The sequence below is a fragment of the Apodemus sylvaticus genome, chromosome 17, assembly GCF_947179515.1.
Source record: "Apodemus sylvaticus chromosome 17, mApoSyl1.1, whole genome shotgun sequence".
NCBI lineage: Eukaryota > Metazoa > Chordata > Mammalia > Rodentia > Muridae > Apodemus > Apodemus sylvaticus.
This window is the reverse complement of record NC_067488.1, coordinates 16,516,739-16,533,502: the sequence shown is the minus strand read 5'-3', so window position 1 is coordinate 16,533,502 and position 16,764 is coordinate 16,516,739. Positions and strand designations below refer to the sequence as shown.

The following is a 16,764-nucleotide window of genomic DNA, read 5'->3' as shown; positions in this document are numbered from 1 at the left end:
ATAATCTCATTTAGGCTTTATCATTGAATCCATTCATTCGTTTATATTTACTTTCAATATTTTTGAAGGCCTATTGTATTCCAGGCATGAGTCTACAGATAGGTCTAGAGCAATGAGCAGATAGCCAAATACCTAAATCTATGCTTTTCTTGTACTCTTGTGTGCCAATGGGAAGAATAGATTGCAATGTGTGAGACATCACTGATTTATAAATATCTGGTGAAACACATGTTTGGCCAGACTTTGGTTTCATAGAAATGAAGATTTTCTTGCTTCATCATTAAATCTTACTATATTTGTATAACGGAGAAGCAAATCATCACTGCTAACAACTGCTCAGGATTAGTCTAATGTTACAGCCTTCAAGATTAGCTTGCTCAAAGGACCTTTCTCTAAATTATACCAAACATAGGTTTGAATTCCCAGTTGTCTGGACAAGTGTCTATGTCCTGGGAGATTAAAGAAAGTTATTCTTGGAATCAGAAAATAATTTTCTTGTGATTAATTAGAGGCACAATCAAAGCTTGTTTTCAAAAATAATCATCAAAAAATTTTTACTCAGATGCAATATTTTTCAGATTAGTCAGGATGGCTTTGTTGTGCATGTGTTCATTCAGATCAGCTTTGTTAGAACGTTTAAATTGTAATGTTTAGAATACAGATTGATTATTTTTGATGCTTTTAGTATGAAAGGTTTATAGTTAAAATTACTAATTGAAAATCAAAAACCTTGCAGCTGGAGAGGTGGCTCAGTGGTTAAAAGCACTTACTACAATGCACATGAAATAAAGCAGAGCTCAGTTACCAGAACTTACCTGAAACATCTCTCTGCCACTTATCTGATGTGTTAGTACCCTGCACAGAAGACACACACACACACACACACACACACACACACCACTTAAAAATAAAATTACAAATCTAATATTGGACATTAAAGTGAAGCAAAAAATGTTTAAATATTCAGTTTATAATCTGACTTTCATATCATTTTAAAGCAGAAAGCTTAATTAAGTTCCCAATCAAATAACCAGAACTTTTCATAGAAATGAGAATATCAATTCATAGAAATGCCTCATTATGTAAATTTGTCCATGAAGGTCCTATAAGCTCTTCTCATTTGTTCATATGAATAGGAAATATCCTTGTTAAATTTTATTTTTAGTAAGTAGCACAGGCTTATTTGAACAGCTATTGTGTATATAGTAGATTTGAACTTCTGCAAAATGATAATGGTACTTAAGGTTTTTCTGACTAATAATTTTGAAGGCATCAATCATTCAATTTTATATGATAGTTGGTATATATGTTATATCTGTAGTTTATCCATGTGCAATTATTATACAATTTTTGTGAAGCCCCAATGAGTTTGAGGATGAATATAGCAATTCAAATTTCAATAGTCCATGTTTTCCTGACTAGCTATCAAGGGCTCCATATTTGTCGCCCTTACTTTTTGAGTTTTAGGCAAACAAATTCATCACACCTAGTACTTTGTGGGCAGCACAAGAAGAGAAAAGCACAGCAGGAACTCTATGAACCATTTCTGAGTTCACTATTCACTCCTTTGGAGTGGATAAGCAACCTTGTATCTGTTTGTATTAACAGTTTAATTAGCCTAGAAGCTTGGAATACCCAAGATACAATTTTCAGATCAAAGGAAGCTCAAGCAGACAATGGCCTTGTTGATCATCAAAGGGAGGAGAGGCCCTTAGTCCTGAGAAAGTTCAATGCTCCAGTATAGGGGAATGCCAGGACAGGGTAGAGGGAGTGAGTGGGTTGGTGAGTAGGAGAAGGGGGAATAGGATAGGGAGTTGTTGGAAGGGAAATCAGAAAACAGGATAGCATGGAAAATGTAAATAAATAAAATACTTAATAAAAAAGAAAATAAAGAAAATAAAGTTTAAGTAAACACAGTAGTCAGAAATGCAAAATATTGAGTTGTATGAAAGTAAAGTATATGTTACTTATTTACTTTAAAAATATTCAGAACCTTTAAAAAACAATAGCTAACATCAAACTAAATGGAGAGAAACTTGAAGCAATACCAATAAAATCAGGAACAAGACAAGGCTTTTTAATCTCCCCCTGTCTATTCAATATAGTACTCAAAGTTCTAGCTGCAGCAATTAGACAATGAAAGGAGATCAAAGGAATACAAATTTGGAAGAAGGAATTCAAGATATCACTATTTGTGGATGATGTGATAGTATACATAAGCGAACCCAAAGTTCTTCCAGAGAACTCCTACGCATGATAAACAACTTCAGCATAGTGGCTGGGTAGAAAATTAACTCTAACAAATCAGTAGCCTTCCTCTACTCAACGGATAAATGGGCTGAAAAAGAAATTACATAAAGGACACCCTTCACAACAGTCAGAAACCTTCTATGAAAAATGTTTCAGTTTTATTAATATCTCAAGCCACAAAATTGAATGATTAATTTCTTGTTAAGAATTTAAAGATTATTTTAAGTATATCTTCAATAAGTTCCATGCATCTACATAAGATTTTTATTACATAAGAAACATGCTATATTTAGATAATACAACTCTTCTAGATATCAAGTGAAAAGAAAATGAAAGTCCTACATTGTCAATTTAATAAAAAGGAGAATTGGGTCATACACTAATTAAAATTATACTAGTTTTAAGACAATAAACTTTTTATAAATGCCTTTTTATAAATCAGTTACATGCATATAGTGAACTATTAATATTTAGAAATGTATGTAATTAAAAGTACTGTCCATACAAATAATTCCATTGGCTCTTGGTTGCTTTCACTAAATAAAACAATTCATTTAATTTTATTTATTTAAGCACTGTTACCTAAAAATTTAACATGAAATGTGAAAGATGTTAACGGATTTAACTAATTTTAGAAAGCACATAAACGGAAAGAAATATGTCATCACCTTGAAAACTTTACCAGGTTGAATACTAGCCTGGAAAATAAGATTAGAATTAACAATAATACATAATAATTTAGAGTCTTAGTTTTGCATCACTTTTTTATTCATGCTTTGATTTCCATTTTTTCACTTGCTTATTTTAAAATAGAAAAGTTTTATATTTTCCCAGAAATTTGAACTGATATGAAACCAAACTATTCAAAACATAATTTTGAGAAAAGTGTGATTACATAATGGTTTATTCTGTTAAAACTTTATCTGTTCAAATTATCTGATGACCCACAAAGAAAACAAAACATTTATTGAGGGAGCCATAAAAATTTTTTCTTCTACCTTCACCCATTTTAATGTATCCTGTTAGGATGTTTTATTTTATGTGTAATGGCTTCCATAGATTGAAAAAACCCTGGGGATCTGTGGTACTTCACATTGTAGTGGTGTGCTTGTGTTTTACCTCATCATGTATATTATCCTTAAGGTAATAATAGAAATTTATTAAACTTATCAAAAATATAAAATTTAAAAGAAAAAGTTAGCATCTAGTGCTACTGTGTCCCACAGGTTCTTCTCCATTGACCCTCACTGCCTCCATTGGTGAGTTAGAGGAGCATATCAGGACTGCCACTGGTGCTATTGATGTTGCTAGCACACCTGCAGATGTTACTGCATCCAGTGTTACAGCTGTCACCAGCCATAGACTTTCCGAGGAACAGCGAGTGCAAGGAAGGAGTCTCAGTGATTCAGGTCTGGATCCCAACACACCCGAGGACCCGCTTTCTCCTCATCAAGCAAACACACAAAGCTCAAGCAGAAGACCACGAAATGCTGAGCAGATAGAAAGAACTAAAGAACTTGCAGTTGTTACTCATAGAGGTATCGATGTTATTTTACTTGTGCCCATTTAGTTACAGCGAAAGCTCTATTTGGTGATGATTCTAACTAGAGAATAGATTGTAAGAGCCAAGGTATAGAAAAAGAATGAAATAATCTGTCCTCAGAGGCTTTCCTCTTTATCTTATATTTTTGCCTTAAAAATAACTTAAAAAATAATAAGGATTGAACTAGCTGAAGAATGCAAATATGAAGAAATAAATTATAATAATTGGGAAGAAGAGAAGTTAAAAAGAAATCAAATTACCATGCAGTTGATTTAGAGGGAGGGTTAACAGTAGAACAGAGTATTTTTAAAATGGGTAACTCAAATGAGAGTTAAACACCTGTCCTTATTACTTAGCATCACATACAATTTGGAGAGATAAAATAACATAATAAAACATTTTATATAAATAAATGCACATAAATGCACACAGAGCACATATTTAAGGATTATCAATATTTTCATAAAATTTAGAAATATAAATCAGCAATTATGAAAAGTGAATATCTTGGGAAAATGTAACTCTATCTGGTGATTTTTTGCATACCTTTATGATGCAATTTTAAATGAACCATAGACTGTCATATAATTATAAAAGTATATTATTTTAATTTTGAAAATATAATACATAAGGTTGAGGTTATGAATCCAAAAGTAAAATAACAATTAACTGAATTTTACTTTCAGAGAAAACATACTAAAACAGTTCCAACTCAATTAATGCTTGTAACTTTGGATAGGTTAGGAAAAAATAGCAATCAGAATTTTTATCTTTCTATGTGGTAAAATAGTTAAATATAGATAACAAAACTCCCTAGTGTCAAAAGAAAATAATGAGCTCACTTCTATCAAAAAGTGCATAATTGGAAAAATCAATCTAGTGAATGCACTGAATAGATAAAACACACATCCCAATACCTATTCAGACACATATATTCTCTAATTTGTATATGGCTTATTAGTGTAGATGTGAATGCTTTACATAGACCATTATATATATAATTTTTTTATTTGATATATTTTATTTACATTTCAAAATGATTTCCCCTTTTCTGGCCCCTGCATTCCCCAAAAGTCACATAAGCCCCCTTCCTTCCCCCTGTTCTCCCATCTACTCTTCCCACTTCCCTGTTCTGGTTTTGCCCTATACTGCTACACTGAGTCTTTCCAGAACCAGGGACCACTCCTCCATTCTTCTTGTACCTCATTTGATGGGTGGGTCATGTTTTGGGTATTCCAGTTTTCTAGACTCATATCCACTTATTAGTGAGTACATACCATGATTGATCTTTTGAGACTGGGTTACCTCACTTAGATATACATAATTTTTAAAAATGGCTTTGAGCATACTTTCAGAGAAATTAAGATCTGGTGATAAGGGCTAAAGAAGAAAATCAACCAAACTACATCTCAGGAGAAGCTTATTTCTACTTTAATATATCTTGGAAATACTTGAAATAGTTATTTAAATCATATATTATAAAGTAAAATTTTATCATCCAGTAATTTCTTTTAAAGCTGTATATTGGCTTTACCTTGTTTTACTATTGACATCCTTCTACAAATGCAAATAATAATTTAAAATTACATTTAAATTTACCAAAAAAAAAAACTGTTATTAGGGGCTCTGAACTACTCCACAATGACTATCATTAAAAAAAGAAGAAGCAGCAGAAGAAGAAGACTTCTAATGTCTTCTTGTTTACATATACAAATTTTATGAAAATAAAGTCTTGCTCAAATTTCTCATCATCTTTTCTGAAAATCTTTGGAATTAAAACCAATAGTTTCTAGACATTAGAGTAAGAAGAATTAAAATAGAAAACAAATTATTAGGGTGTCCTATAAAAAATTAAATATATTAATATAAACTTTAGCATCAATAGTTGAAACTATGTCTCAGCTAATGTTAGAATCTTTCAGTACAGTTTAAAACTTGTTTCCTATCTGTACTAATTTTAAAATGATTTTAGACATTACTCATTCTGTGATACAATCAGCCTTAGAAATATTATTCATTTTCATGTTGATATAATAGAAAAAATATAAGAAGGCATTTATTTGCTATCTTCTTCCAGCCAATTAAATTGTTATATTTCTTCCAAATTAAATTTAATCAAAGTTGATCTTATTGTTGCTCCAGTATCTGATAATTCTTCCATTGATTCCATTTATCCAGTGTATTTTATATATTTAGAAGAAAGTTACTAATATGATGAGGCAAATATTGTCCATGTCTATTACTTTAAGAGTAAAGCACTCCTAATATTTGACTTGAATATTGTTTTGAAAATAGTTTTGAAAACCCTAAAATAATGACTATATTTTCTGACAATAAACACTCTTCAAAGACAATTTCTAAGAACTCCAAATTTTTAAATGCTGTGAGGTGAATATCAAAGACATATTCTGTAAAAGTAAATTGGTTTAGTTCCTACTATATATATATGAGTTGTGATTAACATGGCTCCCACTTTCAAAAGGCTGTTTTAATAAAATTCATTGAGAAAACCAACCTGGTTTTGTGAGAATAATTTATAAGACCCACAACTATTTAGAATAAGAAACAAGTTGTACAGAGTTCATGGATCATTTAAAATAATTAACTCAATACAAATCACTTCTCTCTTTGTCTATTGTATTCTCCATCTCCTATAGTTTGACCAAAAAGTAAATCCTGTTTGGCAAAGCTTTACTGATGACATGGACACTTATAATATGACTATTGCCTCTGTTTCTATATTTATCTTCTACAACTCTCACAGTGTAGCCTTTTCCTTGCTTTTTTCCATCCTTCCCTCCTTCTTCCTTCCCTCCATCCCTTCTTTCCTTCCTTTGTCCTTTCCTTTCTTACATCCTTTCTTAAATTTCCAAATATTTTTTCTTTTAGTTTTTCTAATACACCCAGTTTTTCTTTATTCTCTTCAAATAATTTTACTATTATATTTTATTTTTGAGGATTATAATGTAATTATACCATTTCCCACTTCCCTTTCTACCCTCCTAAACATCCCATAAGCAATTCTCTGAACTCTTTCAAATTCATGACACATTTTTGTAAATTGTTTTATACATAAACACATACGTGTTTACCAGTTATATACATATAGTATACATACATAGATTAATATACATATATCTATACTATACATATATACAGTATATTGTATATATACTTTATATGCACTATAAATATGTATAGTATATAGAGATGTCTGCTATATATACATATATAATTTGCATATGTATTTTTACATATGTATATATTTCTGTGTATATATATATGTATACATATATAAATATACTTTCCTAAACACATAAATTTAAGGTGTTCAGTGTTTATGACATTACTCATATGCACATTTTCCGGGATGAGCTTTTAGTACGGAATTACAAATTGGTATGAATATTTTTCTATTTTCACTGTTTTTAAACTGCTTAGTTGTTTTTATTTTTATTTTTTTGTAAGATTGAGCATCATGAGTATTTTTGTCCAAGATAACATATTAATTGTTGTCTTTGCTGAGTTCATGCTTCACGGTCATGCTAGTGAGCCTTCATCGGTGTGATTTCTGTAACCTTAGGAGAAACAATCTCACAGAACACTCCTGAATATCCTGACTCTTAATGTCTTTGTAACATTTTTTTCCATGATATTCCCTGAGCTTTAGAAGATAATTCTTGATAAGAAACTGATATCCCTAAAACATTAGACTACCTAATCCTAATTTTCTATTGTGACATGCATAGAAAAATCTTAAGCATAATGTTTATCCTATGTATTCTTAAAATCATTTAGAATAGGATATTGAAAGAAATAATGGTCCTTCTTGTTGCATTGTTTTTCACAGTGTAGTTTTGTTCCCACAGATGTATTTTTAAAAGATCCGTTAAACTAATAAATAAATATACAAAATATAGCTACCAAGGAGATTTAATTTAGTGAAATTTTAAATGACTGTTACTATAATATCCTATCTCTGGGTTAGTTTTAAAGAAAAAGATTGTCCTATATATATTCAATAAAATATTGAATATAACACTTTCAATAAAATAATTTCCCTATAACATGGTGTTATTAATTTGCTAATTATATTGTATATAAATTCTCTATTAATAAACATAAAATACATTATTACAGGCTTTATTCATACTTTAAAACACAAAAGAAACCTTTAATTACACAGAAATAACTCATAAAATCCTTCAATTTCATTTGAACAAACACTACTAATATGGTACAGTGCATTCTCGTTTGCTGAGTTTAAATCTCTGATATAAGCTGAACACTAGAGTGTTTCCTGTAGGGTAGGTTTTTGAATGCCCATAATTGATATTATTTTGTATTACGATATTTCTAATTTTCATTGCTATTTTTGTACTCATATTGCAGTTAATTTATTTTGGGCACTTCTAATCATCAGAAGCTATTTTTACATAATTTTAATGATTGAAATAAATTTAGATATCTTAGTTAAAATAAATCATACTTAAAAATACTACACAACTATGCAAATTGACATCTAGTATGACATTTTGTACTTAGTCATGTAAGGCTTAACTATGTATTTTATCTGCAAAAATGTTGTTGTATCTTACTATGTCCATTTCTATATCACTTTTTAAAATGATGAATAATCTTAAAATATGTATTTATCAAGGATTCTTATACTCCCCCAAGGGATTAATTTCTAATATTTTTCTTATGTAATTTGTTGAACTTTCAGACTATGATAAGTAACAGAAAGCTATGGTATATGATGAATTTAAGGATCAGAAAATACAACTAGACCTCATTCTGTTCTCCTTGCTTAGGATTCTGATCTTGATTAATTAGTTTGAGGCCTTTACCACAATAAATGACTAAAGATGCAGGTTCAGAGGACTATTTAAAACAAAGAAAAGAAAGGAAAGTTGATTGCATGCTAAAGTATTTAGCATATAGTAGTTGTTTTATTAAATTTGTCTTAACTCTTGTACATACATGGAATTATAGAGACAAGTACTAATATGTGCAATGAATACAGTTTTCCACTGCATGGTCCATATTCTTACATACTTTCTTCCCTCATACTTTTAAAGAGTCTCCCATTTTCTCATTTCTCCAGGAAATCACTGGTATCTGAGTAGTCTACATATCTGCAAAGAGCTGATATTTATTTTAAAAATCATCATACTCATTTTATATTTTACACTATACATTAACAAGTAGAAGGAAATAATGTATTTGGAAATAAAGCTAGAGAAATTTTTATAGATAATATTTGAACTAATTCTAAAATTTGAATAGAAGGTGAAAGGTAAAAAATTGTTTAATTACTAATAAATGTAGAAATATTTAGAATTGATAACTGTTGAATAGAAATATAAATCAATAACCAAAGTAAATAAAATTGATGAACTATTTTTAAAGGTAAAATAACATTAACATAAATAAATTGAAAATTAAGGGTTTCCTTTAATATTTAAAATCCAGTTATTTATAGCTAAAATTACATTGATGTGGTCATATTTAAAAATGGATTAGAATTGAGTTAACAGTAGGATCTATTTTTAATTATTTCAAATTTTATTTATGCATAATACTTCTTAGCACTACTTTTAATACCAATAACTCCATATTCTGCATATAAACAGGTACAACTAAAAATTGACCTAAATGAGAATGTATGTAGCAATATAATAGAACTTACAGTGTTTGTTCATTGCTTCATTTTTTATCTCAGGTAATGTATTATCACAATTTTATTTGTATAAAATATATAGCCACTTTGAAAAGTTATAGGAGAATGTACAATGAGTAATACACATACTCATTAATTCATTTAATTTTTTTAGAAAACATTTTATAATAGTATATAATATTATATATTAAGATAACAAGAACATGGCAGATAATTATAGAAATAAGTGCATATTCTTTCTTAAGAAATGACCTGCCATACCATCATAACAGTAAGTTAGACATGATATATTATATACTCATTGATTTATTTTAACACTATTTTCTTAGAGATTATAGCAAATTGATACTTATTTTTCCATAAAACGTTAATTACTGATATATATATATATATATATATATATATATATATATATATACCTTTTATAATTGAAATATCTGAAACTATTTACCTGAGAAGTTCCCTGTACAAATGTATAATGATCATTAAACATTTTTTGTACTTCCCAGTGTAAATTTTAGAAGATAACTTGAAAAATATGTGCTGAGGAATATGTGATATGAGGCTTTCTTTTTTTTTCCTCTATTGGATATTTTCTTTACTTACACTTCAAATGTTAGCCCTTTTCCAGTTTCTTCGTCGTCATCGCTTGTGATGGTTTTGCAGAACACAGCAATTCTTTAACAGTGTTTTTAATGAGTGTTCATTGCAAAAGGTGTTATATTCTTCTTAAAATGACAATCACTTGTGTAGCACAGAGGGAGCAGAATTTCTAACTTAAAAACTAAAGTAAATATGGTTAAAAAATCACCCTCTATATAGTAAATAGTACTTGTTCATGTTACATTTAAGAGAAGACTGCCTATTTCAGTGTGAGTTCATACAAGTCAGCCATTTTCATAAAAACAAAAGCAGGAATTTTAACTTTTAACATTCCTTCCAAGTAAGCTCAATATAATATATATATATATTATTCAAATAAAATGTTATAGCACCAGGTTGTTAGTTTCAAAAGATAAATTCTTCTCTCAAACAGTAAGTCTTAATTACAGTTTCCTATTTTCTCCTTCAGACAGCTCCAACTTCCCCTCTTCTACAGATTTACTCACACTTCATTTCCTCTTTAGAAAAGATCAGGTTTCCAAGAGTGATCTGCCAAACAGGCCAAAAGTAGACAAGTAGACAATAAGACAAGGCAAATGCCTTTATGGACAAGGCAACCCAATAGGAGGAAAAGAGTCCTAATCACAGACGCACAAGAACACCAGTCTAACAGCCATAACATATATGCACAAGACCAGGTGCAGAGTCATGCAGGCCCTGTGCCTGGCATTTCAGTCTCTGTGGCTGCCAGCCATTAAACACGGTACTTTATATAAATAAATTTATATAGAAAAGGGGATTCACTTATACAAAAATTTTGTTCAGACACTAATTTGAATCATTAGTATAACAGAATATTTACTGTGTTAAATAACTCTTTTGGGCTAAATATGTGCATGTCATTAAATTATATGGTGTCCTATAAATATATTTTAATATTTTCAGGTACTTAAGAACATTTTTATATATTGTTCTGTCTTTGGAGAGTGTGCATCATGTTGTTCAGGTTTGCTCTGGTTTAAACATCATTGGCATCATCACATAGAAAAATACAGTTTATAGATTCCTTAACTGTGTTTTGGTGGATACTGAGTAATGTCCATACAGAAATAAATTAGAATCTTATTGAAAATTCACCTCTTGCTAATTATGTGATGGTGTCATATGAATATTTGATATCATCTGTATCTTTAAGGAAAAAGGTACAATGATAAAATTGAACTGAAAGAGTATTTGTCAATTATAAAAGAAGAAATAACAGAAAATTGACTAAGACATACAGATGATGATAAGTGTGAATGATCTGTTTTGTGTGATGTGTCCTGTATGATGTGTCTTTGTGTCTTTAATTATAAGTTAGGAGAAAAGTTTATGAGGAAGTCTATTATAATATTTTTAAATAATAGATCGGGTGCTTGTGAATATTTCTAATTTTTAAAATGACAAGGCATTCAAGCAGAGTATGGTATGGCTAGGTAGCTGAGAATAAAGAGCTTCTAGGCCTTAGGATTAAATTACTAAAAACTTGCTGAAAGCTTCTGATTTAAAAATATTTACCAGAGGACACCTATTAGCATATGCTTGCATATGTGTGCGTGCCCGCACATGCACACGCATGCGCACAGGCATGCGCGCACGCGCACCCACACACACACACACCCACCCACACACACACACACACATACACACAGAGTCAATCAATCAATTGGTAACCTGACAAGTATAAAATAATACACATTCAAAATTAGGCTGAGGAAGAGACAACTTGTATATTTACAAAGCATATTAAAATTTTTCCTTCAATAATGCAAGATATTTTTATTTAAAATTGTTTATTCCATCTAATAATATCACATACTGATTTAGAACCTATTCAACATCCTGCATTTGTCTTTGTGATGAGATCATAAAAAGCAAGGATAGAGTGGTTATTGCTCTCAGAAAAATATGTAAGGATTTACTCTGTGCTTATCTTGTGCATAAGAAATCAGCCATGTGTCTGCTTCCCTAAGATTCAATGTGCCTTAAATTCCCTAAGATGACTATTTTGAATTCTAGTGTATCTTTTCTCTTCTCTTAGGGCAGATTACACTTGAGGCTGGACAAGAATGTTTTTACTTTTTCTTCTTTCTTCACTACTATATTCCAATATACTTAATTACTTATTCATTTACTTAAATTTTGTCTTTCTTTAGATTTTCATCCTTCTCTTTCTTTTTCTTTCTTTTCTTTTTTCTTTCTCTTGGCTTTTTTAATGCCCTGTATAACCTCTGTCTCTTTTTCCTCCCTTCCAGTATAGTCTTTCCTCTGTTCTTTTGACTTGTGGAATATACAGTTTTGAAGAAAAGTGAGAAGGACCTTCTTGATTAAATTCACAAGAAAATGTGAAAAGAGAGTGACTAGTGATCTAGTACTTATATACACTGTGTAGAAATCATACATGAGCTATGTGATAAAGGTTCATCCTTTTTGTGAGAAATCACAAAGGCTTTTTGGGGGATAATAACTGACAATGGATATTCTGTGCTATTTGCTAAAAACCAAGTGAAAAATTAAGACAAGCTCTGAGCTCATACATTTCTTTGAATTTAAGCCTCATTTGAGGGGAAAAAATGTAAAACTTAGCATACCTGACATTCAATGCATATGCGGAGAATTATATACACGTATGAAAAAATAGTATATCCTGAAACAGTCATAAACAATTTAATTAATGGGCAGCTTAGACTGGGAGGAAATATTATCCAATTAAAAAATAACATTAGGATGAATTTGAATGAGTTTAAATAAACAGGGAACAGGTAGTTTATTAATATATACAAGAGTCCAATTAACAATTAATAGTGAGCAGCCTTCTATATATTAGACTATAGCTCTGAAAATTCATTGTGGAACAACTAACTGATGTGTACCAAAAAAAGAGTATGACATGACACAGTAGAACCCATTCTTCTGAGTTTCAGTGTCTTAAGGGAATGGTGGTGGGGATATTCAGTACCTATATGACTGTCATGGAGAAAGCAACATACATCATTAGGACTACTGCATGGGCTCATTCAGAAATCTTGTCTTCAACTAAGATGCAATAGCATTGATAAAATTAAAGCCTCATTCAGTACTAATGAAAATAATTCAGGTTGTCTTTGGAATAAGTTCTGACATCTACTATAATTTTGTGGGTAAAATCATTTTGTAAATTGATCAATAATAAGAACAATGCAAAATGCAATTTTAGTTCATAACTTTTAAGTTTTGCCCCAAATTATACACCCAGATACATTGCTTTTAAATATGTTGTTACTTAAAATAACAATAGTAAAATTATTATTTCTTATCATTTCTCAAATCCCTGGATTTCTTACTCATTATAATAAAATATGGTGACAATATAAAAAAATCTTGTTTATCGAATTAATATTTTCAATAAAAATCTACATCTTGTATTTTAATAGCCGATTACTTTTTCCTTCTTGACTTCCATATAATAACTGGTGAAACTAAATAACACATTGAATTTAAAACAGTATTAAAGCATAAATAATGGCAGATGTGAAAATGTATAACAAAAAAGTCTGGCTATATATGACTTTTATAATATACTTCTACTTGTTAACTTTCAAGGTAAAATTATAACACTAGTATAGTAAATACGAATAACAGAATTATCAACATTGGGCTGGGGTTCCATAAATATTTGTCTTTTTTATATATTTTTTTGTCTCTTGACACTTTCTTATATACATTATCATGTGAAAAATTGTGTTCATTTTGTTTTGTAGTAACCTAAAACTACAAAGCAACCTGATCTCTTATTTAAGTATATAATCAAAGGTGGTATATCAACCCACTCTTCTCTTTGGCCTCACCACAGTTGTGATAGTATCAAGCAATATCATTCATAATATTAAGTATGTGATTTTATTTCTAAAGTTTTGGCGCTTTCTTTAGTAAATTACTTTCTGAGTGAAATGTGAAATAATGGGAAGATGCTAGTATTGAGTTGGTTACAAGTTTGTGTAAAATATGAAAATATGAATGTTTTGATTATCCATGAACCACATGGACATATTAGATAGTAGAAATTATTTCAGTTGCAAATGGATAATCTGTGAGTATTCACTTTAATACTTTTATAGGATGGCACCTCTCAGCGCATACTCTATAGTTAGATCCATGCAGATTTTATAATTTATGATGACCCAGTCTTCTTGGATATCTTGGTGGAGGCCTTTAAGGCAGCCAGAATTATTGAAATAACTCCATGGTCTCAAACATATTTGTTTTATAAATATTAATTTTTCATAATTTTAAAAACATTACTATAGGCAACAGTATTATTTAATTTTTTATTTGCTTACTTTTTAATATATCTTATAATTTATCATTTTGTAAAAATTGGATAAAATAGAAGAAAACAGTATTTACTAAACTGAACATATAAAAGGGTTTCTAGGAATTGTTATGTATAACTAAAATTCCAGCACTTAGGAGGCTGAATGAAGATTTATTAAGCTTGAGCCCTGTCTTATAAAGTTACTTTCCAGGAAACAGTAACACATAGTTATTCTTTTTCTCAAAAAGCAGAAGAAAGTATTGAACCTCAAATCATACAAAAATGAGGAACCTTACTGGAAAACAAGAATTTAAAAAATTTTATGTGTAAATTATTTTCTAGAATATTTACCATCACTTAATTTATCTGTGAAAAAAAAAATGGCCACCAGGAAAATGTCATTTAGGTTTTTTTTTTCCTTGCTAAAATATACAAAATGACTAGAACTTCTACTAGTGCTTCATATTTATGCCAAAGAAAGTCCTCTGCCTTTTAAAGTACAAGTAACGAGACTGTGTTAGAGACATTTTTATCGTCTTCAGAATTATTTCAAGGCATTTGCACCCATTTTTGCAGCAAGCTGCCATGCTTACATGCAGTTCTTAGAGCATATGGCGGTCCTGCTGTCAGCAGAGTGAAGTCACACAGTTACTCTCCACTCCCCAGGAGAATGGGGAAGCATAGTGCTGGGCGGGGGACATGTTGCCTACAGTAGCCTTCCCTTCACCACTCGGTCATTCATCGTGTGAATCATGAGCTACTGCTTCTGAATGCAAATGCTTGGACTTTCCATAAAATTCTCTTTGATATTTTTTTCATGAAATAATTTATTTGAAAGAGATTTTAGAGGAGGAAAATCACATCAATTGTTTTTCTTTGATAATTAATTGATTTACTATACATCCCAAGCCCAGCATTCTCTCCTTCCTCTCCCCTCAGTCCCTCCCTCTTATTTCACCTCCCTCTATCCCCTACTTCCTGGCTGCTCCTACTGATATCAACCACCTTGGCCTATCAAGTTGCAATGGGACTGGGAAGATCTCCTACTTAGGCTGGACCAACCAACCCAGTTAGGGGTATAGAATCCAAAGGCAGTTAACAGAGCCAGAGACAACCTTTGGTCCTGCTGTTAGGAATCCCATATGAATGAAGACTAACCAGATAGCTGCACATCTGTTACACATATAGAAAGGGCCTAATTCCAAACAGCCATTTCTTTCCAACATCAATAGAGATCTTTAGAAACAGAAATTTTCAGAAATATTTTACCCAGTTCTTTAGCAAAGTTTGTACATTTTCTGCCTGAATAAGCTTGCTTACGATAATAATACAATACTATAATACAATACGATAAGCAAGTTTTATCAGCTTTCCTGAACTTTCCCACTAGAAGCAAAGAGAAATCTTTTACCAAAAAGAATAAATAATTGTTACAGTTTCATCTAACAATTGACCTTTTCATTCTTGTTATATCTTTAAAACACATCTGCATACAATCGGGCAACATGCATGGGATTGTGGCTTATAAGACCAAAACTGATATGTTAGTGTGGTGGTTTTGAAGATTCTCAAATATGTTATTATACAGTGTGGTTAAAAAGCAGACACTACAGATTATTTAAAATGTATTTCATTATATAAAAAGAAAAAACAATTAGAAACAAGAAGTAATGATAGTGCACATTAATATTATCACAATCCAAAGTGTTGTCTGACAATGCAGAATTTTGTTATCCTAAATTTAGATGATGGTTTTAGTGGTGCACTGAGGTTTTACACTCATTGCTTGCTTTCAACAATCTACTGAGCTTCTTTCATCTTCACCTCTATGTAAAGGGAGAAATTATTTAATGTATATTTTGTATGCTTGATTATAGTAAGACAAAAGTGTCTTCTATAATCTTTAAAAAGAAAAAAAATGTATTATAGTAGTATGTCTTTTTTAAGTAAAGATATAAACATTAAGAAAAAATGATCAGCACAGAGCCTTTAAGATAAAACATAGAACTAAATTTAGTGTTGCTAAAAAGTATTGTCAGAAAGAATATTTAATTGAACATTATTCATATTGCTGTCATGTACAAATTGCATCAAAATAGTTTGTAACATTGATTCATCTCTAACATTTGTCACATTATTTTTATGAATTTTAACTTTGTTTCAATTTCACTTCAGTTTTACAAAATCATTGATCTGCTCTATCCTTGTGAATTCTTCATGCTTTTTAGAAATGAGATTGTTTAAATGAGATCTGTTGTGTACTATGTCTTCAAACATTTCCTAAGAAGCAAGTTATCCACTGTCTTAGGGTTGTGGTTTTATTTAAGTTATTTTATTTTTATTCTAGTCATT

The 16,764-nt window shown here is 30.3% G+C and overlaps 1 protein-coding gene across 3 annotated transcripts in view; it reads left to right on the top strand.

The window, feature by feature from the left end:
- Window positions 1-16,764, top strand: part of Csmd3 (CUB and Sushi multiple domains 3) — a 1,209,570-nt gene that overhangs the window by 425,828 nt on the left and 766,978 nt on the right. The window contains exon 7 of one of the 3 annotated variants that reach the window (XM_052161505.1): window positions 3,477-3,788. The exons of the other annotated variants lie outside the window; for them this stretch is intronic. Within the exon in view, the coding sequence (XP_052017465.1) occupies window positions 3,477-3,788 (312 nt within the window). The remainder of the gene's footprint in view (window positions 1-3,476; window positions 3,789-16,764) is intronic. 3 annotated transcript variants of the gene reach the window in all.